This window comes from Engystomops pustulosus, chromosome 1 (genome assembly GCF_040894005.1).
Source record: "Engystomops pustulosus chromosome 1, aEngPut4.maternal, whole genome shotgun sequence".
NCBI lineage: Eukaryota > Metazoa > Chordata > Amphibia > Anura > Leptodactylidae > Engystomops > Engystomops pustulosus.
In genome coordinates this window covers 81484294-81509755 of record NC_092411.1, presented here as the reverse complement: position 1 = coordinate 81509755, position 25462 = coordinate 81484294, and the positions used below count along the sequence as shown (strand labels likewise).

Below are 25462 nucleotides of genomic sequence, written 5' to 3'. Positions count from 1 at the left end.
CCATACATTTACATGATAAGCTCCACTACATCTATAAATTTACACGCAGATCTCTGCTGCATACGTTCAATCAGACAAACAGCTCAGATATATACACACAAACAGAAATAGGAACACACTCTGCACTGCTATACACAGAAACATACACAGCTCTACTATACACACACACACTTGCAACTGCTATACACAGAAACACACAAACTATTCCCCCTTCTTCTTAACCTGTCACAGTCCTTAATTTTTATTTTCTTTGCCTCTTCCTTGGCAGCGTGAGGACCTTGAGTCATGTAGGAAGCATGTGATCAGGTACACCTGGGAGATAGCAGTGCACAGGCTCTGCTCTCTGGGAGATCGTGTGAAGTGCTTTGTCAGCACCTCATCCGATCTCCATTACACCGGTCAGGAGGATCTGTCAGTGATTTCTTCTTGCTAAAACGTGCATCTTATAATCCGAAAAATATGGTAAGCACATTGTCAGCACACAGCATCTCCAGCAAGAGCATAGCACAGAAGAATCCACAGGACAGAATCTTACACTGAGCAGCTAACTCAGTGATCGGAGAAAAAGCTGAAATAAAACTAACTAAAAATTTCAAAGTAAGGGGTTAAATAATGTTAGCATCACTAGGAGATTAAGATTTGAGAACTTTCCTTCATGGACGAACCCCTTTAAGTACTTGGGCATGTTTTCAGTGGGACCAATTGTACTTAATAGTGGCCCCAATTAATATACTGTGCAATGTAATAGAAAGATGGAAAACAATTCCACAAAAAGCATAGTTGGACCATTACCTTATACTTTGTTTCTTTTGATTTTCAGGTTATTTCATTCAGATTATAAATCCCCCCGTACACATAGACTAAATACATTTTACCAGATAACTCACCTGCAAAGCCAAGAACCTTGCTTTCAGCCAGTAAACTCGCACAACATAATTCAGCCACCCATCTGGAAACAGGTCACGTTGAGACGCAGCAAATCCCATCATCATTTGATCTTCCAAGCAGTGAGTGCTAGTATAGTCTGATCCTGAATTCTCACCAGGGATACCAGCAGGACACTTGCTTGGAGACACTGCAGTCGAAACATAAAAATATAAAGAAATCATCTCTAGATATACATTTAATGAAAGAAGAAAGACAAAATAAAAAAAGTAAAGATAAAAAAAGGGAAAAAAAACCCCCACCAAAATACCTGTGATGCAACCCTACCTGTACCAGTCTTTACTTTGGCCATAAGCCACTGGTCTAGCTGCAGCTCCATGCAAGTCACACTCATAACCATCATGTCCTAGCAAAGTAAAAAAAGAAAGATTGCTGAGGAAAAGCAAGATGGCAAAAATAGCAGTTTCTAGTTCAGCAACTATAATACATACATAGATAAAACTTTATTAATCCCCCAAGGGGAAATTCTTTTTAATGTGGTTAATCTCACAACATAATACATAACTAACCGTTTCTTTTTAATTTCAGAAGTCAATAGTGCAGATGAAAACATATTACAAACATATTTCCCGTGGTAACTGAACTCTGTAAGAGCATAATGCAAGTAACGGTCCCGAAAAAACCCACCGGATCACGCGGGGCTAAGCAAAAAAAAAAAAAAAAATCACTACCCAGCCGGCAGTGTCGGGGAACCCAAGTACGGCATGGGGGAGAATGTGTCCTTGTACGAGTTAGTTATGTCAGTTTTCTAGCACATAAAGGTTGCACAATTCTTGGAACAGCGAATCTGCAGATTTTGTACAACTTTTGCCTACCCACTCCATTTTTGACTGTACTTAACTTACATCACATTTAACAAATTAATTCACATGTTCAAGTAAAATTTATGCCGCACAAAAAGCACAACGTTTGGTCCATGCCAAAATTCTGTTGTAGCTTGCACAAAAAACTGTCTGCACGACATTTATAAAGGGTTTAAGGCAGTTTTCTGACTCTCCTACGACTAGCTAGACAAACGGGCGTGGCCTGTGACCATAAGGGTCCGTGCGCCAGAAATACAGCTAACCTGTCAGAATTGTGTCCTAATTTTCTGGAGTAAAGTACAACAACTAATAGGAGGTGCAGAGTACGATTAGACAGTCTTATACTAGGACAGATTTATCATCCAGCATTAGACTCTCATATAAATCTGGTGCAGAATAAGACAGTCTAGTCTAACTCTGCACTGTCTAACCTTAGGAAACTTTTTATAAATCTGCCCATTGTCTTTAACAGTCTCAATCTAGTTCTGTTTCTAGGTGCGCTATGGAACAGGTGTGCTCTGAAGTGACACTACCATTGGAACCACTAAACTTGACCCATCACATGTGAAAATGAGGTGAGAAAAGTTATTTTTGCCTGCCTTCGGGGGAGTTTTTTTTTTTTTTATAGGTAAACGGATGGGATTTCACATAAATTAGGAAATTCTAGAAAGGATCATACCCTGTCATCCCCTAAGTGAGGGGACTAGTAGTATAGTGGTGCAAAACCTGGTGACAGGTTCCAACCAGAAACTTAGAGCTCTATTAACTGACTGACACCCTTCTTTTAGCTAAAAATTGTTTTGCTTACATCCACATAAACCACCTTTTATCTTATATTACCTGGCATCAGAGAAGGCGAGTGCCTCTCCCATCTACTCCTATCCATGCCTTATTGCTTCTTACTATTAAGCAGTTCAGGTCATGTGACCAAGGTAACATCATCTCAGGTCCTTTAGCCTCTTAACAATAGCAAACTGTACCCATACTGTACTGTATGTGATCATATGAGGTCACAGCAGCCTCCATGGACTTCTACTCCTCGTCATCCCCCATGTAGGCTGCTGTGATTTTATGTGACCACATACGTGGTGTACAGTTTGCTATTATTAGAAGGCTGAAAGACTGATAATGTTACTTTGGTCACATGACATGAATATAACACAAGGCATAGTGTAAGAAATTTACACAATATTTCCCATCTGTACATAGAGCTGTAGTTGGATATTAGCAGACAGTCCCCAAGTACAAGGAGGCAGGGCAGTGATTTGAAGAGACACATAACTGTCAGTCAGAATAATGGGGTGTGGTTCACTGACAGCCTGGGAGAGAGAAGAGTCAAAGCCAGGAGTCATAGAAGCTATTTTGCATATCAGAAAAATAGCTGTACTTAAGGTACAGTAGCTCACTGTCAACTATTTTCAGATCATTTGGGGAGGACTTGTAACCCTTTATCAGCAGGTATTGTCGGTCAGGCAGACAAGTCTTGTTTAACAACTTCTCCATATCTATCTGAAGTCAGCATGAGTAAGGTAAGTAAATTTAATTTACAATTTAAAACACACTTAAAGAAAGTGAGAAAAAATAAGTATCAGGACTCCAGAGCTGCATCAATTCTTTGGAATGCCCTACCTAACTCTATTAGACTAATACCCAACACCCCAAGCTTCAAACATTCTCTTAAAACTCATTTATTTAGACAGGCTTATCACACTTGCTAACTACATGCAACTCTAACTCTTTATTAACCAATTCTGGGTACGCCTCTGTTACCCAGAAAATGCTTCTCTGCAGTCTCCCCAACTATGGACTGTATGTATAAGATGGCAGCTGCTGGCTGGTTCAAGCAGCTGCATTTTTTATTTAATTCTTTTTATTCCATCCCCTTATAAAAATAGCTGGACCATTATACAAGCTCTTATACGTCTTTTGTTACCCCTCATCCTCATAGACTGAAAGCTCTTGTGAGCAGGGCCCTCACTCCTATTGTTTCACATGACTGTTGATACTCTGTGATGTCTTATTTTATTTGTATGTTCCACAGAATCTGTAAAGGCCTACAGAATTTGATGGCACGATATAAAGATTATTATTATTTACTTCAATAAATGTATAATACAAAGTAAACTATTATTGCCTGTACAGAATTTCTGAAAAAAACATCTGGTTTAAAAATAGCAGAATTTGACGTCACTTTGGTACAAGGCTTACTATGTACACTAGCAGTTAAAAAGACAGTAACCGTCGGGTTATAATTCAATAAAAACTTTAACAAAGGATTAATAACATATGTGAAATAAAGCTCTCCGGATACAAATACTTACTCGAATGTGTTGGTTCTTACAGTCCCTTAGCAGAGGATTGGGAAGACCACTGCTATGTTTTCTCCAGCAAGTGTATATATTGAGCACAACATCTGTCAGAGCAGGCGGCCACTTCACTAAAAATTTCTGGGCAATCACTTTCAAATACCTCATCATCAGCTCTAAAATGCCCCCATTTTCTAGATTATCCAAAAGGAATTGATGCACATCTTGCTTCTCTATAATGACAACAAAACAAAACAATAAACCAGAAGAAATGTTATCATATAAACAGGTTATCAGTATAAAAACCCCTTTGATTTGAGAAGGGGTCAGTTACTCAGGACCCTCACCATTCAATTGCAACTAGCTACCTCTAGTACTAGAATCAGCACAAGGAAGTACTCGTGGCCACATCTACCTCCCAGCAGCCTGGCAGTGCCTGGCTTCCGGCGCTGTAAAGCAGCTCTGCATGCACGGTAAGATGCCGGCCTGCGTCTCTGCACTGTGCGGCTGCCTGCAGAAGGAGGAAGACGGCAGAACAGAAGCCCTGAAACTGAGCGGTGGACTGCATATAATCCAAGCGGGGTGAGGAGGGGCTGTATATAATCCATGGGGGGTGAGGAGGGGCTGTATATAATCCATGGGGGGTGAAGAGGGGCTGTATATAATCCATGGAGGGTGAAGAGGGGCTGTATATAATCCATGGAGGGTGAAGAGGGGCTGTATATAATCCATGGAGGGTGAAGAGGGGCTGTATATAATCCATGGAGGGTGAAGAGGGGCTGTATATAATCCATGGAGGGTGAAGAGGGGCTGTATATAATCCATGGAGGGTGAAGAGGGGCTGTATATAATCCATGGAGGGTGAAGAGGGGCTACATCTAATGGGCTTTAAGGGTGATGCATATAATTAATATATTATCATTGAGGGGAGCCCGTGCTGTATATAATTATTTCGGGGGGAGGAGGGGGCTGCATATAATTAATCCATGCCGCTAAGAGAGTTTACTGCATAGGGGCCCACTGAGGCTCGGTCGCCCAAGGACCTACTGAAACCTGGAGCTGGCCCTGCGCATACAGTTACAGATAATTTGATAAACTTACGGATAAGTTTAATAGTTATCTGTTCTGATTGACTACATCATCATATAACCATGCTCAGTACTAACCAGATTCCATGAAAGTTGCGGAATCAAAAGACATTGTTTGATCCCCAGATGGGAAATTTTCTTGTTTTAAATCTGACTGCATGTCATAGTTGCCAAAAGAATCTTCTTCCTCCTCTGAATCAGGTTTGCGCAGCCTAAAGAGAATAAAAATCAACTAAGTAAACACCAAAGCTATAAGATACATTTTAAAATAACAATATTTACAAAGAAGGCATATGCCGATAAAATATTGTTTAATCAAAGGCTTGCTGACATTATATATAAAGCGTAAGGAGAGTGACTTTGACATTAACAAACATGTGAAGGAAAATTCAAGAAAGAAGAAACTTTACTAGGGGAGAGAGCATCTGGATGGCCATATTTGTTGTGGCTCTTTATAGAGAGCCTGTCAGTTAAACTAACCAACAATAAATAAACTGATCTTTTAAAACTGCTATTATACAGCAGTACAACTATCCCTATGTTGTTCCTCCCCATTCTTGTAAAGTTTCACAATTCGTTGGTAAACTGGATTCACCATCCATACAAGGGACCCCATGCGAGTCTGATCATCATCTTTCCTTTAAGAGGAGTTCAGCATATTCATGTTCTTCAATGTAAAATACTTGAGACAGCACTAAACCCTTAAACTGCTCCTTTTTCATAATGATGCGCTAGCCACTACAACAGTGTGTCATCTGGTACAATAATACATATAAAAGTGAAAAAACATGAGATATCATTTATTCACATATAAATATATTGATAGTGGTAAAGTCACATAAGTTCATCAATTGAATAAATGACACCACTAGACAATTCATATAAAAATAAATTAAATACATTTTTGGAAAATATTTTTTATATGAATTGTCCAGCTGCATCATTTGTTCAATTGATGGACATATGCGACTTTACCACTATCAATATATTGTATGTGAATAAATGATATCTAATGTTTGATATGAAGTAGTGACTGTGCTATCACTAAGTTTTCTACCTCTATATTAAAGTTCTTCTAGCTCAGCTGTGCCCCCCCCCCTTCCTCATATAGATGCTGGCTTGTTGAAGAGAATTCCTAAGGGAGGGGGAATGTGAGAGTTGAGAGACGCTTCCTCGCTGAAGAGAAAGCCAGTCCCTCATTCCCCCTCTGTCAGGAATTCTCTTCTTAGACTTACATAGCCAGCGTCTCTCTTTAATTTCGAAGGGAGGAATAATGTAACAGAAGAGTTGGTTCAGCTGTAGAGAAGAAGCCCCCTCGCCAATCAGGAAGCTGGAGGTGAATCTTGGCTGGAAGAGCATTAATATACACAGATAGTGAGCCAACTTTATAAACTGAATGCTGCACTTTACAGGCACAGGAAGGATAAATATAGGAATAGTTGTACTGCAGTACAATAGCAGTTTTCAAAGATGTATTTAGTATGTGTGGGTTACTTTAACCCCTTAACGACGCAGGGTTTTGTTTTGCTCATTTCTTGCTCTCCACCTTCAAAAATCCATAACTTTTTCATTTTTCCGTGTACGGAGCTGTGTGAGGGCTTATTTTGTGCGTAACAAATTTTACTTTTCCATGATGTTATTAATTTTTCCATGCCGTGTACTGTGGAAAAATTGAAAAAAAACAAAACAAAACACATTCTTGTGGGCTCAGTTTTTTGCTAAATGCGTTTTCATTGATACCATTTTGAGGACTTGCGACATTTACTGTTAGTTTTTAGTTTTTTTTTTTGTTTTTTTTTTAAATATTTTTATTATGAAAAAATTACATTTTACATTAACAGCAGAGCTTACAGGCATTATAAAACTTTTTGACATAATATTACCACAGAATTAAATGCTCTAAGCCCGCAAATAACCAGGATAATCATCTTCATTATCCCCCGCGCGCCCCCTCCCCCCGCCAACCCCCTTCCCTACCCCCCACCCTCTGCCGTAGGGAAACGCCAAAAAGGGACATATCTCCATTATTGTGAAATAAAGCCGACCTTTTACCGTGCCCGATACTTTTACTGCTTTTACTTTCTTTCTTTAATTCTCGATCCCTATACACCAGATCTTTTTCCATTTATCCAGGTATCCTCCCTTAACTGCCATCAATCTTTCATATTTTTTGCACTTCTCCACTTCTCCTAAGAATTCTTCCGAGGCCGGGGCGGTCGGACTCCCCCACTTTCGTGCAATAACCAATCTTGCTAATAGAAGAACCTTGTTGACTACCAACTTTTTACCCCTGTCCCTAGTACTGAATTGATTAAGACTGAGTAGAGCGACCCGAATCGTACGGGGCAGCTTTACTTTAAATGTTTCTTCCATATACTGGAAAACCCTGGCCCAATAATCCACAACTTTATGACATTCGAAGGATACATGTATAAAGTCCGCCTGCTCCGAATTACAGCGCAGACAGCAAGAATTATCTTTCACTTTCATCCTGAATAGACTGTAGGGGGAATAGTACAGTTGCTGCACAAAATTAAATTGAACCATTCTGTGATTCCAGGAGAGGGAGGACAGCCCTATACCCTCATAGCATTTATCCCAATCCGCCTCAGAGAGAGCACCCAGATATTCCTGCCACCTTCTTTTTGAGGGATGAGTGATTCCTTTTGAGAGTCCTTGAATCAAATATCTATAAATATGTGCAACCACCTTATTCTGAATGGAGGAACACAATAAAAGTTCTACTCCTGCATCCGTGCATAATTTAAGCCTATTTTTATCCTCAATCGAATTGTGTGCGTGCTGCAATTGAAAAACTCTTAAGAAGCATATCTCCATGCCGCTATCTGATGCTAAAACATCTACAAAATTCCGTGAGTGATCTAAGTTAGTGAGTTGTGTAAGAGATTTTACTCCCCTTTTCTCCCAATATCTAACATCCGGAATGGATCTAAACTCTTTAAAGTAATAATTCCCCCATATTGGAGTAAAACAAAAAATACCTTGAATACCTCTATTTTTCTTATACGCGGCCCAAGTGTTATCCAACAGTTTCCCTATATAAGTGCCTCTATATCTATCGTGACCTAATTCCCCACTATCCAAAAGACTAAACATTGAATCCCTTGTGAATGGACTTATGCGTAATAACTTCCCAAAGGCACTGCACTCCCTCCTTGTGATCAAGAACGCTAGCTGGGCTGCTATAAAATACCCAAAGAGATATGGAACCCCCAGCCCCCCCTTTATCTATCGGACAACACAGGGAAGACAGCCGGATCCTGGGGCATTTTTTCCCCCAAATTAAATCTCTGATTAACCCGTCCAATAATTTAAACACTCTATTAGATAACCAAACAGGGGAGACCGAAAGGGGATATAAGAACTGCGGGAGCAAGACCATTTTTACTATCCCCACTCTATCCGCTCTAGAAAGGGGCATTTTAAGCCAGCCATTAATGCTATATCTGATTTTAGTAATAAGCGGATTGATATTTAACTCCGCAAAGCGTCCCAGATCCGCTGAGACATAAATCCCCAAATATTTAAATGATTCGTCTCTCTTAAGGACCCTGACCATGTCAACGCCCTCATGCCCTACGCTATCCAAGGGGAGAAGGATGGATTTTTCCCAATTAATACTAAGACCCGAAAAGGAACCGAATTCATTCACCAGATGAATCACATCAAGTATGGAGCTTCCTGTGTTCTGAATAGTCAGCAGGATATCATCCGCATAAAGTGAAATTTTTTCTGCTTTCCCCCCCACACCCCCATCCCTTAATCCATTGGGATTCCCGAATTTTAATAGCTAACGGCTCTATAAAGAGCGCGAATAGGAGGGGGGAGAGGGGGCAACCCTGTCTGGTTCCTCTATACAGACAAAATGGCTCAGAATATAATCCATTAATACATATTCGTGCTCTAGGGGAGTGGTACATTATTTTTATCCAATCAATAAACTCCCTACCTATCCCGAAATTCTCCAATACCTTCCATAGGAAGGGCCACTCCACCCTGTCGAACGCTTTGGTCGCGTCCAAAGACAGGATGGAGCGGTCCACCCCCGTCCCTAACTGCATATCTGAAAACAATCTATGAAGATTATGGGCAGTACCCCTAGCCGGGATAAAACCATTTTGATCCGGATGGATAATATGAGAGATTACCTTCTTAAGCCGCATCGCGAGGATCTTGGCCAGGATCTTAACATCCGAGTTCAACAGTGAGATGGGTCTATAGGAACCCATCTCTGTCTCTTTTTTGTCCTTTTTAAGGAACAAGACTATAGAGGCTTCCGTCATAGAGCCATAGACTGTCCCCGCGGTCAATGCTGCTAAGTAAACCTTTTCCAGAATTGGAGCAAGAGTCTTACTATATTGTTTATAAAAGGCCAGTGGCAAGCCGTCTAGCCCTGGAGCAGAGTCTGCCGAGGAATTATTTATCGCAGCCATTATCTCCTTAGTCCTTATGGGGCTATTCAGAGGGGAGCTCTGCTCCTCTGTCAAAAAAGGAAAAGACACGGATTCCAAATACTTCTCCACTTGACTATCTGTGGACTGTAACTCTGAGCCATATAGTGACTGATAGAAAAGCCGAAAGTTCTCTAAAATTGCCCCGTCTCCTTGTACCCTCTCTCCTGCAGAGTTTATAATCGTATGAATCCCGTTAATGCCATTTTTTTTTTTTAATGAAATTAGCTAGTATTTTACCCGGTCTCCCTCTCTCCACATAATGTTTTTGCCCGGCAAAAAAGATTTTATGTTGCGCCCTTTCGGACGCAAAAGAATTAAATGCGGCCTGTGCTTCGATATATCTGTCCCTGTCTTCCGTTGAGGCTGACGCCACCCAGACTTCTTGTGCAATAGCTACATTTTTTTTAAAAATACTTTCTCTCTGTCTATACCTCTTCTTAGCCCACTCAATTTCGGAGAAATACAGGCCTCGGAGGAAGGCCTTAAGCGCATCCCATGCCAAGCCCGGGTCCCTCTCACGAACATTATTCCCCCAAAATTCCTCAATCAACTTTGTGACCTTTGCATCATTGTCCAGGACCGAGAGCCAATGAGGATTGAGCCTAAAAAAGCTTTTCTTATCCAGGAATGGGCCCCGTTCTGTCCTAATCTGGAGAGAGATGGGTCCATGATCAGAAACTACAATAGTTTCATATTTAATCTTAGCTATAAAGCACAAAAAAGCATCATTGGCCAGACACATATCGATCCTGGACAATGTAGAGTGGGTGCGGCTAAAGCATGAAAAGGCGGGTTTGTCCAGGTATTTAATCCTCCAGGCATCCCTTAACCCCAGGTTCTCACAGAAAGTTCTCAGGCTGGAGGATCCCCGTTGGCTCTGGGGACCGACCCCGCGTAAATTACGTCTATCCTGCGAGGGCTCCAGAACTGTATTGAAGTCTCCTATAATCATCAATGGGCTATCCTCCCGATCGATCAAAAACTTAACTAGGGCATTCAAAACCTGAAATGAAAATGGAGGGGGAATATATACAAATGCCAAAATACATCGCACCTGCTTCAAGACACAGTGTAAGAAAATGTACCTACCCTGCTGGTCTATCTTATATGTTAGGACCCTGATGTCCACCTTCTGATGAATAATAACAGATACTCCCCTGGAAAATGCAGATCCATATGAATGAAATGCCCTGGAGGCCCAGCGTCTTTCTAGCCAACTGATAGTATCCTGGGTTAAGTGAGTCTCTGTAAGGCATATAATCCCTGGAAGGTGCCGAGTCACCACATCATTTACCATGCACCGCTTTCGGCGGTCATTCAGACCCCTAACATTCCAACAAAAAATTTGCGTGGCCATTCCTCAATAAAAGGGCAGCAGTAAGCAGAGAATATTACAAACAAGACAATAAAGCGTTCCCTACAGCAGAGTCCCACCCCAACAACCCCCCACCCCACCTCCCCACCCCCTTCTTGACCCATCACTATTGACAGGTCTCTCTTCTCCCACATTAGTTTTTAGTTTAGTTTTATATCAGTTCTAGGGAAAGGGGGGTTATAAATTTGAAAAAAAAAAAAAAAAATGAAAATATTTAATTAGACCCTCTAGAGTACTTTATCCCTAGATGGTCTGCTTGTTCCTACCATATACTGCAATACCACTGTATTGCAGTATATGGCTTTTTTGCATAGGATTCATTATAATTAGACACACGCTCATTGTATCAAATTTTCAGAAACCATGCAGCCTTGGGTCTGGAGAAAACCCGAAGCTGTCATGGCAACCAACCGCCGGCGTCGGACGAGAAGTTAACACCTGTGATCGGTGAAAGCACGGGTGCTAGCAATGGGTCTTTGCTGCAATATGGATATGGAAAAAAAGCTTTAAGAGGCACATGAAACAGGTGATCCAAGAGTTTTTATAATGAGGGAAATTCCCAAAGATTAGAATATATGCACCAGTTTTGATGCTTTGTGCAGTGTTTGTAATTTACACACAGTTCATTAAACGTAATAACTCTTTATAAATTAGATGTACCTCCAGGCCTTTGTTTTAAAAAAAATATCTATGATAGATGGAACTGGTGTATGTTTCTGCTATATATTACACACAAAAAGCCCCACTCAGTCTTCAAAAAAGTGTAAAGCATGTTGTAAAAAGGTATAAAGTTGAGAAATGAAATAACATTACAACTGTTTTATACCACTTTTATGGGACGGGGAGATCAATGATTCTGTGTTCGATCCATGAAATACTCTCAGTTTGTCTGCTTTATTATCTGGACTAAATCTTTTGCAAGGATCAGGACTTGCAGAATAGATGTTTAGGTTGCTGAAATTTCTGCTCCTTGGAAAATTTTCATATTTTATAAACCATGGGTGTCTAAAATATGGCGTCATGGGCATTTTTTACTTTAGAATATTTTCCAGTCCTATTGTTGACTAGGAATGCAGACAATGGGCGCATATCACTTTAAATACAATAAAGATGATCCATTATGAAAACAAATAAACATGTTGCAGTTGCCCATTGCTGACACTACCTTCTGGGCTTGAAGTGTCATTGCCATGTGATTGCTGAGGTAAGGGAGTGTCAACAGAAGGACCAGAGTGGCATGATGCAGTAAAGGGCAGTCAATTGGGACCATTATTATTATTTTTTTTTAATTTCCCTCTCTTAAAGGGGTTATCCGAGTTCCGGAATAACTTAGGGCTGGGCTGGTGCGAGCTATTGAAAAATATACGTGTACTTATTTCCTCCGGCGCCGCTGATGTCCGTGGTCCGCATGACCCGTGCCCGTTTGTTTACAGGGGCACAGAAGCCACGCACAGGGAGCTTCCGGCCGGCGCAGGGGCTGGCTCCTCGCATCTGTCCCTATCCCTCAGCATTGTAAGTGCTGGGAGATGATGTCGGATGGGAGCTTACGGCCGTCCGGAAACTTTCTATGCACCCTTGTAAACAAACCGGCGCACAGATCAGACGTACCGCGGCGCGGGACATCAGCAGCGCCGAGGAGGCAAGTACACGTTTCATTATTATTTTTAAAAAGAACGTCCCAGCCCTAAGTTATTCCGGAACTTGGATAACCCCTTTAAGGAGGACCCGTCACCCCAAAAATGACCCCCACAAAATGTGCCCCCCCCCCCATAATCCTCACCCCAGCCCCTTTCGCTCCAGCCAGTTTTTAAAAAAATCTATTTGTGGTAAATTGTGTGTAATTGATTTAAAGCAATCCAACCTCTTACTAAATAAGGAGAATCCGACCTCTATCTTGTGTCCGGGGAGTAGGCCTTATTTATAAGAGGACTGTCCGACACACCCCCAGCATGCCCCTGTGTGCGGGCACCTGTAGGAGAAGCCGGCAGCATTGCAAGTATTGCACAATGGCTGCGGGCTCTCCGAGATGCGGCCGCACTGCACTGACAGCAGCTACATACAGCGCCGAATCGTGGAGAGCCGGCAGCGATTACATAAGACATGCAATGCTGCCGGCTTCTCGTACACGTCTCCTAAGACGGGCGTGCTGGGGGTGTGTCGGCCGGACCCCTTATGAATAAGGCCGACTGCCCGGACACAAGATAGGAGAATTCAACCTCTTATTTAGTAAGAGGTCGGATCGCTTTAAATCAATTTACTACAAATACATTTTTTTTAAAAACTGGCTGGGGAGAAAGGGGCTGGGGTGAGGATTTTGGTGGGGGGGGGGGGGGGGCACATTTTCCGGGGGTCATTTTCCGGGTGACAGGTCCTCTTTAAGTTGCAATGGTTTTCTCAGTATATATAAAAATCCCACGTGAAAACCAGTGTCAGGCACCAGGGGTAGTGGAACCACTGGACCACCACGGACGATGATGTGGGCCGACACCTCAGAACGGAGTCTTTAGGGGCACACGGTTTTCACCAGAGCCCGTCGCAAAGCGGGTTGGACTTGCTGCAGCGTGGTACCACCAGGTTGCTCCAAAGGTGCGACTTCTTCCTCGTTGGCGGCCAAGGCCAAGTACAAAGTCGTATAGCAGAATCGGGGACAGGCAGGAGATCAGGACAGGCAGCACGGGATTGAAGTCAATACAAGCACAGGGCATCAGACAAAGCTTTCTCTAAGGCTATGAGGCACAAAGATCCAGCAGGGGTCACAGGAAGAGAATGGTCACTTATAGGTTGTCAGGTGGGCAGTGGCAATTAGCGGTGCGCTGACGGCTGACGGGCGCACGCCATAGGAATCGGGGACACACGCACTGGAGTGAGGAGACCATCGCCGGAGAGCGGCTAGGTAAGAGAAGCTGCTGCTGGCGTGAGGGGGCACAGGGAGGCACATGGGTGCGCCTGCAACCTGGAATATGGGTCACAGGAGCACCTGTGACAAACAGTACCAGTGAAAACTATAGCAAGTGCTTTCCTAGTATACAATGGGTACAGAAAGTTTTTGTCTCATTGCAGTCAATTGGTAAGATCAAAAAAGTTTTTTGCTCATTCTGCACACAATCAAAAATACTGAAACTTATATATTTTATTAAACATGAAAAACTGAAAGATTACATGGTCAGATCACAAGTGTTCAGACCTATTGCTAGGACTTAATTTTTAACACACATGTTGTCTATTTTCTTCTGCTCCTCCTTGAGATGGTTCTACTTGAGATGGCTGATTGGACTTTATTAGGAAACGCACACAGCTGTCTACATAAGACCTCACAGCTAACAGTGTACACTCACCGGCCACTTTATTAGTTACACCATACTAGTAACGGGTTGGACCCCCTTTTGCCTCCAGAACTGCCTCAATTCTTCGTGGCATAGATTCAACAAGGTGCTGGAAGCATTCCTCAGAGATTTTGGTCCATATTGATATGATGGCATCACACAGTTGCCGCAGATTTGTCGGCTGCACATCCATGATGCGAATCTCCTGTTCCACCACATCCCAAAGATGCTCTATTGGATTGAGATCTGGTGACTGTGGAGGCCATTTGAGTACAGTGAACTCATTGTCATGTTCAAGAAACCAGTCTGAGAAGATACATGCCTAAATGCACTGAGTTGCCGCCATGTGATTGGCTGATTAGAAATTAAGTGTTAACGAGCAGTTGGACAGGTGTACCTAATAAAGTGGCCGGTGAGTGTATGTCAGAGCACATGAAAATCGTGAGGTCTAAGGAACTGCCCAAGGAGTTCAGAAATAGAATTGTGGCAAGGCAGAGATCTGGCCAAGATTACAAAAGACATTCTGCAGGACTCAAGGTTCCAAAGAGAACAGTGGCCTCCATAATCCTTAAAGAGGACCTGTCACCCTTAAAAACAGCAGTTCCTAGTGCTACAACAGTCCTAGCAGTGTTACACTGCTAGCGTTATTGCAATCCTCTGATAACGCTGGCAGACACTGCCGCCCTGTACACTAGAAACGGAGGAGGTGGTATAAGAAGCGTTGACTGCCACATGACGCATGGCATTCACCCCTGGCCTATGGAGTGGGAGGGGGCGGTCCATGAGTTTCTAGTGTACAGAGCGGCAGTGTCTGGAGGTTTCCAATAACGCTAGCAGTGTAACACTGCTGGGACCGTTGTAGAACTAGGAGCTGCTTACTTCAGTAAGCAGCTCCTGGTGCCGTTTTTAAGGGTGACAGGTCTTCTTTAACTGGTAGAAGTTTACAACAACCACAACCCCCAAGATCATTGTGACTAAGTTCCAGAGATGGAAGAAAGTTCCACAAAGTCAAATATCCTGGCAGCCCTACAACAGCCGGGACTTTATTTCAGACAATGAGAGATAAGATTCTCTGGTCTGATGAGATGAAGACTGAACTTTTTGGAGTTAATTCTAAGCGGTATGTGTGGAGAGAACCAGGCACTGATCATCATCCCAATCACAACAGTGAAACATGTAGGTGGCAGCATCATGCTTTTTTTTAGCTGCAGGAACAGGTCGAATGGTTGAAAGGAAAGATGAATGTGGCCAAGTAAGACCTCAGACTGGGCCGAAGGTTCACCTTCCAACAAGACAATGACCCCGAGCACACAGCTAAAATAGAAAACTTCAGAACAACTCTGTGACCATTTCTTACTGGCCCAACCATAGCCCTGACCTAAACCCAATTGAGCATCACAGGAGAGACTTGAAAATGGCTTCCACCAATGTTCACCATCCAACCTGAGGGAACTGGAGGGGATCTGCTAGGAAGAATGGCAAAGAATCCCCAAATCCATTTGTGAAAAACTTTTTGCATCAGTCCCAAAAGACTAATGGCTGTACTAGCTCAAAAGGTGCTTCTACTCAATACTGAGCAAAGGGGCTGACTGCATATGACCATGTGATATTTCAGTTATTTATGTTTAATAAATTAGCAAAAATATCTACATTTTGTTGTTTTTCTGTCAAGATGGGGAGCAGAGTGTACATTAATGAGCAAAAAATGAACTTTTTTGATCTTACCACTTTGCTGCAATGAAATAAAGAGTGAAAAATGTAAAGGGGTCTGAATACTTTCTGTACCCACTGTAGCTGAAAATCCCCAGTGTAAACTAAAGGAAGGTCAGATTAGAGTCTTATTGATCAGCGTGTAGTCATTTGCACAAAAAGTCCTGTTCTACACAAAAGGTAGACCTTTACCATAACACAGTCTATTTTACCTGGAAGGCAAGAACTTTATCAGTAATTCTTGAAAATCAATTCTTTCCTCCTTCTTGCATTTAGTGTTTCGCACACGGGCAGAGCGTCTTTTGGCAGTCTCCCCTGCATCCTCTGATATTCTCTTCCTTTTCACACCTTTCTTATTCTTATCTCCACTGGATTGATCTACAACAACACGAGTCAAAAGCATACAGAGAATTACACCAATGGCTTCCAGATGTCCTTTTCCCTGGAGATTTAAAGCACTACACAAAAAGCTAGACAAGATAACAAAGCTACAAAAGAAAAAAAAACAAGAATCTAATGGGACATTCTGCATAACTATTCTTGCCTGAATGTTCCTGTTCTGAGCTGAAGAATTAAAAATTGGTTTCTAAGACTTTTTAACGCCTGCCTAAATAGGTGACTGGACTCTTACCTTGACCAGCTGAAGGATCCGTATTGGTTTGAGACGACACAACTGGATTAGTGGTAGAAATTGTTTGCGTGGGCTCTGTTACTGCCATGGCAGCTGTGGACGGAATGGAGGAGGTGGGGGTGTCTGCTACTTTGTCTGTCAGGCAGGAAGTTTGGGGAACACAATCCAATTGCGTGACATCTTTGTAGTCTGTAAGGTCCACCCTTTTCCCCAAGCTAGGACGAGGTGGTTCACATGTGGTAAGGTGATTATACATAGCCAGCAGACTCTCCCCTAGACACTTCCAGCTGTAAGGGCAGATAACATATGATCAGTCAATAATATCTGTAGTCATTCCTTTCTGAGTTATCAAATATCTTATTTAGTGCTTGATGGTTTGGTTTTTCCCAAAATTTTTATCTCGATTTAAAAATAAATAATAATAATAATACTATACATATTTGGTATCATTATGTACATCATGATCCATACCATTTAAACTAATTACCGTACTTATTCTTCTTAGTCAAGTATGTAAATGAGAATGCAAGTATGAATGAATTTTGGAACAAAAGCTAAATAAAAACTTATTATGAGAGTCACAGATACCAGTCGGCTAGAACCCTGATGTCCTTGAGCTCATCAGCCAAGCATTACATCTCTATGACTTCGGCTTGAGCTTTAACTCACAGGTGTAACAGTGGATAATGCAGGAGGGAATAAACAGTGTTGTGACAGTACAGAATAATTAGAAAAACTTCCCCTCTGCTCTTGGGATGTAAAACAACTTTGCCTATTATCTTTGTTACCTATATGCAGTAGATTTCCTCAGAACTGCAGTAGCTGCTTCATCTCCCTGTATGAATCCGTACTTTTTTAACACTATGTTTCTGAGTTGGTTTCATGGGAGGGGTGGAGCTGCTGCTCACTGCTCTCAGGGGAGGAGGTCATGTGACAGTGTATGAAGCAGAGCTGGAAGTGTCCAAGACAGCAGAGCTGGATGTGTCCAAGACCGTGAATGCAGATGTCTCCTGCACAGAATAGTGAGAAACAAGATCTCCCTGTTCCCTATCAGTCCCCCATCCCAGTCTGATTCTACAGAACTCTCTCTGTCTTTCTCCTCTCCTTATGCTGCTTCCCTCCCCAACCTGGTCATTGGCAGTATCAGTTCTGTGCAGATAAGCTATAAACCCTTAGTTCTCACAAAGCAGAGGCATAGACTTCATACTAATGATTTCTACCACTTATTATATGTTCCCTGCTCCTCCATGTGGTGGAAGCTGCCAGGCTAGTCACCATATACATGCTGAATATACACTGTGCAGTGTTCAGTGGATTTTCTTGTGGGACCACTAAATGGATTTAATGCTAAATTATTTTGAGAGAGAACACAAGGCATCATGGGATCTGTGGGCAAGCTAGCTGGTATCATCCTAAGGACATAGACATAAATTAGTCTCTGCCCTTGTGAGAAAGATTTTTGCCAATGACTTTCAGAACAGAAAATGCCATAACTTTGTGCTGCTCATCCAATCCCTAATCTTATCCTTACGTGAAAAAAGGAAGTGGCTGAATAAGCTTCAAATCTGGCTCCTCCGGCTTAACATTCAAAGCTTGTCTCTTTCTCCGTAATTCTAATGCCTCCTCCAGAATTCTTTTGGCTTCCTCCTCACTAACATCTACATCATGAATGGACAGATCACTGTAAAATAAAAAAATAAAAAAATCAGATACAAACAATAACTTAAATTTATCCAGGTTATAATATTTTCTTGTTTTAAACTCTACTCAGGATCAGCACTTCCCTTCTACCAGTCTTGCTGGTTTCTGTTAATATGCATGTGACCAATGTAGCTAACTGGCGGCCACAATGGTAATGTGCTGCATTACGAGCATCATGGCTCCCATCACCAAGCTAAGGATATATTACTACATGCCAAATCTGTATCAACAGAGAGTGGGCGCCAGACAGAGAAGCAGTTTGAGATCCTAGGGGGAGCAGACATTTATTTTTTCCCTTATCTTAGCACGTGTTATAGCCGCCGATTTTGAAGCTCATGTCCCCATGTATTTCTATGGGCTCATGCTATGCTACACTAGTGACGTATAATTAATACAGTTAAACTGAATTAACAAAAATGTATAAGACACAAAATAAATTATATATCTTATACCAGGACAACCTTCACTATACAATCAAAAACTAAAGCTCTCCTGGTTAATAGTTACTGATCGCATGCGTTTCATTGGAAAGCGCATATGAGATTGGGCCTTGGACGATCCATCTGACCGCACTCTTAACATTAAATTCGGAAATACTTTTTTTTTTCTTTAAAATATCTTATCAGTATTAGTTATTGTGATACTTCTCTGCTTATCATATTCAACTCAAAATTCTGGTATCGGTGCAACTCTACAAAAGTTTTGCCATCTCTTTACATGATGAACTTCATGACCTCCTACAAACATGATTTTGTGAATTTAAGCTTGTCCTTTAGCACAGGGAATCCTTGTATATCATTTCTGTACTGTGTTATGGTGCCTTTATATACTACTGTTTTGTGGAGGGGACTGCTTTGTAGTAATGCTTTCATTGCACCCCTATAATATATACCTCCCTTGGTCCGGAGCTCTCGACTCTTGTGCCATGCTGTCAGTGAGGGCAGCGTAGTGCACCCCGGCATCACTGGCAGCATCACAAAGTGACAAGAGATGCAGGCCAAGGGAAGTAATAATATATATATATATATATATATATATTTTCGATCCATAATTCAGCTGCCTGGTTCCTTGTAACTTTGCTGTTCAGTGCGCCCACCCTCCAACCCACACTTTACCCTACACACACCCTGCCAAATTGGATTCCCCAATCCTTCACATTGCCGTAAAACTAAAAAAATATTATTGAAATGCAGCACCTTATCTCTAAAAAAGTGCTACATCAACGGTCCGGATGGATCCAAGTATCATCCGAAGAGTTAAAAGTATACTATATTGTGTGATCGGAGCTCTATAAATTCTCAGTCCTTCATCCTTATTTCAGATTAATGCAAGTTATTCCACACATAGGATCCCTTACAGACCAATCTGACCAAAAACGCTTCAGATGAGAATAAGACACCATTCAGACACGGAACTCCTATAATGTTCTCCTAGTCCTTCAAATTCTCCTGGTGGTACATTCCGTTATGCAGAGAAAATATACAAGGACATAGTATAGACAGTTCTAAAGAATTAAATGTGTTAATATGAAATCTACTCACATAAAATCAAGTAAAAATGCGCATATAATTTCCACGAGGACGCCAAGTCACTGCCCGACCATGGGTTTTGCCCTGGTTATGCCCCAGAAGAAGCTGCAAAGCGAAACCCATTTTTACTTTATTTTATGTGAGTAGATTTGACATTAAAACATTTAATTCTTTGGAATTGTCTACACTATGTCCTTGTATATTTTCTCTGCATAGAGGAATTTACCACCAGGAGAATTTGAAGGACTAAGAGAACATTATAGCAGTTCCGTGTCTGAATGGAGTCTTATTCTCATCAAAGTTTTTTTGGTCGGATTGGTCTGTAAATGTACTAAGGGATCCTATGTGTGGAATAAGAACTCACATGAATCTGAAATAAGGATGAAGGACTAAGAACTTATAGAGCTCCGTTCACACAATTTAGTATACCTTCATATTGCCCCTGATACTGCCAATTTTTGGTCCATATTTGAACGGTATGGGGGTAATAGTTACTATATGGCAGAAAATTTACTCTATGGGGGTAATATTCCTCACTGTATGGGGTAATACTCTCTCTATCTATCGAGTCAAATACTCTAGTCTTCAAGCCTGACAACAGCAGCAATGTATTTACCCATTGCCAGGCACTGTAGAAAGAGCTTGCATTTACCAAGCTACTCACCATTTGAGAAACATGCGGAAAGAGTCCTTCCTTAGGCATGGCTGTTCTTCAAAAATTTTCTCTTTGAGTACTAAACCTTTGCTGTAGCGACAGTCTCTCTCTAACGCCTTGCAGATGAAGTACAAACAGGCTGTAAACAAATACAACAGGTAAGACCGTGAGAAGTCCTCTAGAGCAAGAGACATCACTAACTTTGACTTAAATAGTAAGACCCTTTCTATAGCAACCATATACTCTAAAAGTGTTTTTGCTTGTCCCAATAAGGCAACTGCCTTTTTCTGAAATAAATAAATCTTTACAATAATGCAGCAAAAAAGACAAACGGCTAGGCGAAGCTCAGGAGAGTGCAAAAAACAGACCGTCGCTGTAATTGTGCACCTGCTGAACACCTCCCTGTCCTAAGGCTGACATGAAATTAAAGATTTTATCGGTGGGTGCCGCAGATTTCTTTTTGTCTTTTTTGCTGCATTTTGGATCTCTACTGTTCCTTTCCGCTGAGCACAACCTCTTTCCTTCGTTATCCGTCTGTGTTTCCATTCATGTCCTTGCCAAAGATCATTTGATAGTAGAGGTAGTGCCAACCTCTGTTGGAACAGTTTGTTTTTCTGTTCCTTCTGCTTTTTTTTTTGATCTTTATAATAATGAATGCTACTTTCTTAGCACCCCAAGACATGCCCTTATTACTCATTTACTCTACCAAAATACCTCAATAACCCTCTGACACAACAGCTCAAGGCAGATTTAAGTGCCCCTTGATAAGTACTTACTGCTATAATCGTAAATAGTATATAGGACAGTAACCAGGTTATCCAGACATGGCCAATGATCAGGATTACACTGAAGTCCCTCTTCAAATGCATGTCGTGCTAGAGGAATACGCACTAGGCGGAGAGCCAAACGACCAATTTTATACCACAGATTGACATCAGTGGAGTCTAACATGACAGCCTGTGATAAAAGAAAAAAAAAATTAACAGTACAAGCTTATTTGGATATGTACTGATTTAACATGATGCTTAATGCATGCTGCATATGCAATGTCAAAGTTTTTCATGGGTGTTGTAGGTTTTCTATAAATAATATTAACACAGTTTGTGTTCCGATCATAAAACCCAGTAATAGGAAGACATGGTGTATAAACCATCATATATGCCATCACTACTTGATGTGGAGGCATGACCACTGGGACGATTACAATCACTAGATAGATCGCTTCAGTCATTTTAATGAGGGTGTTTTTCAGTCTTCTGCATTTTATCATGTTAGCAGAGGAACTGTACAGAGAATATGCTAAAAGAATATTTCAAATGATAATGGGGGGGTTTATCAATAGAAACATACTTCCAAGTTATACTCCATTGCAGTCTCCAAGTCATCACGTTTTGCTGCAAGCTGGGCCAAGTTTTTATAAGTTGAATACTTCAGCATTAATCCAGGATGCTTTAGGCCTTCTCTTTCATCGCTTAAAGGGACAGCCTGAAACACCAAAGATTTTTATGCATATTTCACATATGAGGAAACATTGAAATTATAGAACACAAATCCAATATCACTAGAGACAGATGGCTTCATACTCACTTCCTGCAGAAGGCGGGTATCTAGCAGCTGGTGATAGGCCTGGGAGGACTCATCGTAGCGGTCAAGTTTCTGTAAGTCCAAGGCCTTGTGATAAAGTGCAAATGCCTGAGCTTCCTACAAAGAAAGGGACAAACCAATACTAAATGTACAAACCAAATTTAAACGCACAGTAATAATGTTACAGATATCATTGCTCCACAGACCTGGGCCTCTTTGGTCTGTGTTTTGTGACTTTTAAAGGCTTCTTCATGTTCTCCTTCTATAGTCGAGGCAGCGTTAAGAGCTGCTATACGAATCTAGTAACAAAGTAACACAGATAAGCAGCAAGCCAAAAAAAACAGTGTTGGTCCCAATACTTGACAAAAACATAGATTACCATTGTGAATGATTAGTCTGATTTGTTCCAGCTACGGACAGGGATGCATTCTGAAAGAAAGTAACAGATTTAGAAAAATTTGTTTTCTCCTCTAATAAGTTTTTATCCACGTTTCATTTTTACTAATAATATTCTGGGGCTTTCGCCAGTTCCACCTCCTCTTTGCGTATTTTAATAGGTGGTGCTCTACTGATTTGTTAGATTTTTTTTTCAGTGGTAAAAGTGACTGACATCCTAGCTTAAAGGAAACCTACCACCACAAATCTACCTATAAAGGTAGATTGGGTGGTAGGTGGATCAATGGGACGTGAGGACAGCCCTTTTAAGGGCTAATCCTCATGTCCCCACACTTTTTTGATAACTTTTATTACACATATATTCAAATTTACTTATGCGGCTACTGGGGCGTGGAGTAGCCGCATCTGAGGTTACACGAGGCGGCTACTCCACGCCCCGGTAGCCACTTTACCCCTCCTACTCACCCATCTTCGGCGCGCAGCTCCACGTAGCTGCGCGCCCTCGTCCGGCAATCCTGCTGTCTGCGCATGCGCAGAAGAGCAGGCCCGCGCCTGCGCGGTCACTGCTCCGAAACAGGCGCGGGCCTGCTCTTCTGCGCATGCGCAGACGGCAGGATCGCCGGACGAGGGCACGCAGCTACGCGGAGCTGCGCGCCGAAGATGGGTGAGTAGGAGGGGTAAAGTGGCTACCGGGGCGTGGAGTAGCCGCCTCATGTAACCTCAGATGCGGCTACTCCACGCCCCAGTAGCCGCATAAGTAAATTTGAATTTTGGGGAAAAAAAAGTTATCAAAAAAGTGTGGGGACGTGAGGATTAGCCCTTAAAAGGGCTATCCTCACGTCCCATTGATCCACCTACCACCCAATCTACCTTTATAGGTAGATTTGTGGTGATAGGTGCCCTTTAAAATGTGAATACAGGCAGTCCCCGGGTTACATACAAGATAGGGTCTGTAGGTTTGTTCTTAAGTTGAATTTGTATGCAAGTCGGAACTGTATACTTTATCATTGTAACCCCCAGCCAAATTTGTTTTGGTCTCTGTGACAATTGGATTTTAAAAATGTTGGATTGTCATTAGAACCAGGATTAACAATAAAGCTTCATTGTAGACACCAGTGATAACTGCTATAGCTGTTTATTGTAGTCTAAGGCTAAAGTACAGTAAATTACCAACATCCACAGGTCAGTTTGTAACTAGGGGTCGTATGTAAGTCAGGTGTTCTTAAGTAGGGGACTGCCTGTATTCAGTACAGTAAAAATCAGAACATGGTGTGAGATATTTGTGTCTTTGTCACATTTCATTTTACCCGAGAGTTAAATAACAGACAGATGAATGTATAGACAATTAATGCAACCATCAATGTATGGTAAATAGACTACTAAACTGTACTACTACTAGACTACTAGTAAATTGACTACTAAACTGTCATCAGACTCAATATCATTTTTTTACACTTGTATATGATAAATAACTCTTTTAAAAGTTTCCTGTTAAATTTCTAGATGGACTCAGATCACATGACCACAATGCTAGCTTTTGATTGGTCCCCAGACCTCTGATTTAAGCCCACCTAGATCCTAGACATAGGATTAGATGTATATTTCCAGGTATTTGCATGTGCTTAGATGTGTAGCCCACCTGTGCTCTACATTCACTAGTCAGGGGAGTGTAAATGGTGTATTCTTTTAAATCCAGACATGTATTACAAAAGTATACCTCATATGGAAACCCACTTTAATAAATGTAGACCATCAATGTGGTGTTTATAGAATCTTATATGTAAATTACCTCTTCCTTGCCCAGGGGGTGCACATTTCTTGAGAACATGAGGCATTTTGTACTTTGGGACAGATCAAGCAGCAGCTTCTACTACAAGTCATCTGTGTGCAGAGCCATGATGGGAGCAGCGCTATCTAGAAATAGATGGCGCAGGAGGTGACAGCTCACATCTGTGTCCTGACCTCCCCCAGGCACTGCGGGTAATCTCTCTCCTGTAATTAGCTGCTCACCTGCTGAAGAATGATGAGCACAAGATCCTCCGCAGCTCATGAGGGATTATATGACAGCGCAGCACAGGAGGAGATGACAAATCCTGGAGACTTTACTGTAGTCCCCTCCATTCTAGGGAGCCGGTCACGTGATTCAGTGCTGGGGATGAAGCCCTCACCACAGTGCAGACATACAATAGATCCGCTCCATGCTTGTCCTGCATGTTACCAGCTCGCAATAAAGCTATGTTCTTCAACATGTGAGACTCCCTCCCCCGCAGAGAATGAATGGATGCGCCCGCCCTCAATCCCCCCTGTGCTCCTTACAGCCGCCCGCTATCCTTTCACAATAACAGCAGACACAATCACCGGTAGAAAACCGGAAAACTCACCTCTGGTCACCACGGCAACCGCCTCCCGCACTCATCCGTGCAGGACCATCTGCACCCTGTAGTATCGCAGCGACCTGTAGGCTGCGCACCCAGTCACAAAATAACCAATCAAAACACTCCTTTCAGCCAACCAATCAAATTGTGAGGCGTCCGGGAAGTCACTGGCTAACACCCGGAAATGCCTATAGTGTGTCATAGTAGACAGCGACAGCGCCCTCTAGTGGCATGCTGCTGACAACAGCGCATGTCTGCTGCAAAATGACGTTAGTGGCGCTGCAGTGCTCAGCTGTGTGCTCCAGTATGCGGCCAGGGGGGAGCACAGGGTTCTACTGTCTTCTTGTCCTTTGAATAAAATAAAATGTTTTAGGAAATGTTTTACAATTTCTGGCAGCTAGTGTCACACATCAGTAAAAGTTACTAAAAATGTTGCAATGGGTTAAACATAATTTTCGAAGGGTTAAACATAATTTTCGAAGACATAAGCAATAACTGCATTTTACCGCTTGCCTCCTGGTCAAACTGCTATGTCAGGCTACCTGTACATGAGCACATGAGGAATG

The 25462-nt window shown here is 42.0% G+C and overlaps 1 protein-coding gene across 6 annotated transcripts in view; it reads right to left on the bottom strand.

The window, feature by feature from the left end:
• The window catches only part of CABIN1 (calcineurin binding protein 1), a 96941-nt gene extending 71895 nt beyond the window's left edge, over positions 1-25046 (bottom strand). For 3 of the 6 annotated variants that reach the window (XM_072145256.1, XM_072145249.1, XM_072145241.1), the window contains exons 1-14: positions 24903-25046; positions 22505-22554; positions 22332-22424; positions 22129-22242; positions 21892-22026; positions 21318-21498; positions 20551-20680; positions 18188-18337; positions 16657-16943; positions 16238-16403; positions 5221-5354; positions 4070-4287; positions 1213-1291; positions 888-1075 (exon numbers count right to left, since the gene is read on the bottom strand). In XM_072145256.1, the coding sequence (XP_072001357.1) occupies positions 888-1075; positions 1213-1291; positions 4070-4287; positions 5221-5354; positions 16238-16403; positions 16657-16943; positions 18188-18337; positions 20551-20680; positions 21318-21498; positions 21892-22026; positions 22129-22242; positions 22332-22424; positions 22505-22507 (1878 nt within the window). In that variant the 5' untranslated portion in view covers positions 22508-22554; positions 24903-25046. Of the gene's footprint in view, positions 1-887; positions 1076-1212; positions 1292-4069; positions 4288-5220; positions 5355-16237; positions 16404-16656; positions 16944-18187; positions 18338-20550; positions 20681-21317; positions 21499-21891; positions 22027-22128; positions 22243-22331; positions 22425-22504; positions 22555-24531; positions 24782-24902 lie in introns of those variants that run through there. The other 3 variants (XM_072145226.1, XM_072145263.1, XM_072145233.1) reach the window with 2 other exon arrangements.
• Between the last annotated feature and the right edge of the window lie 416 nt (positions 25047-25462).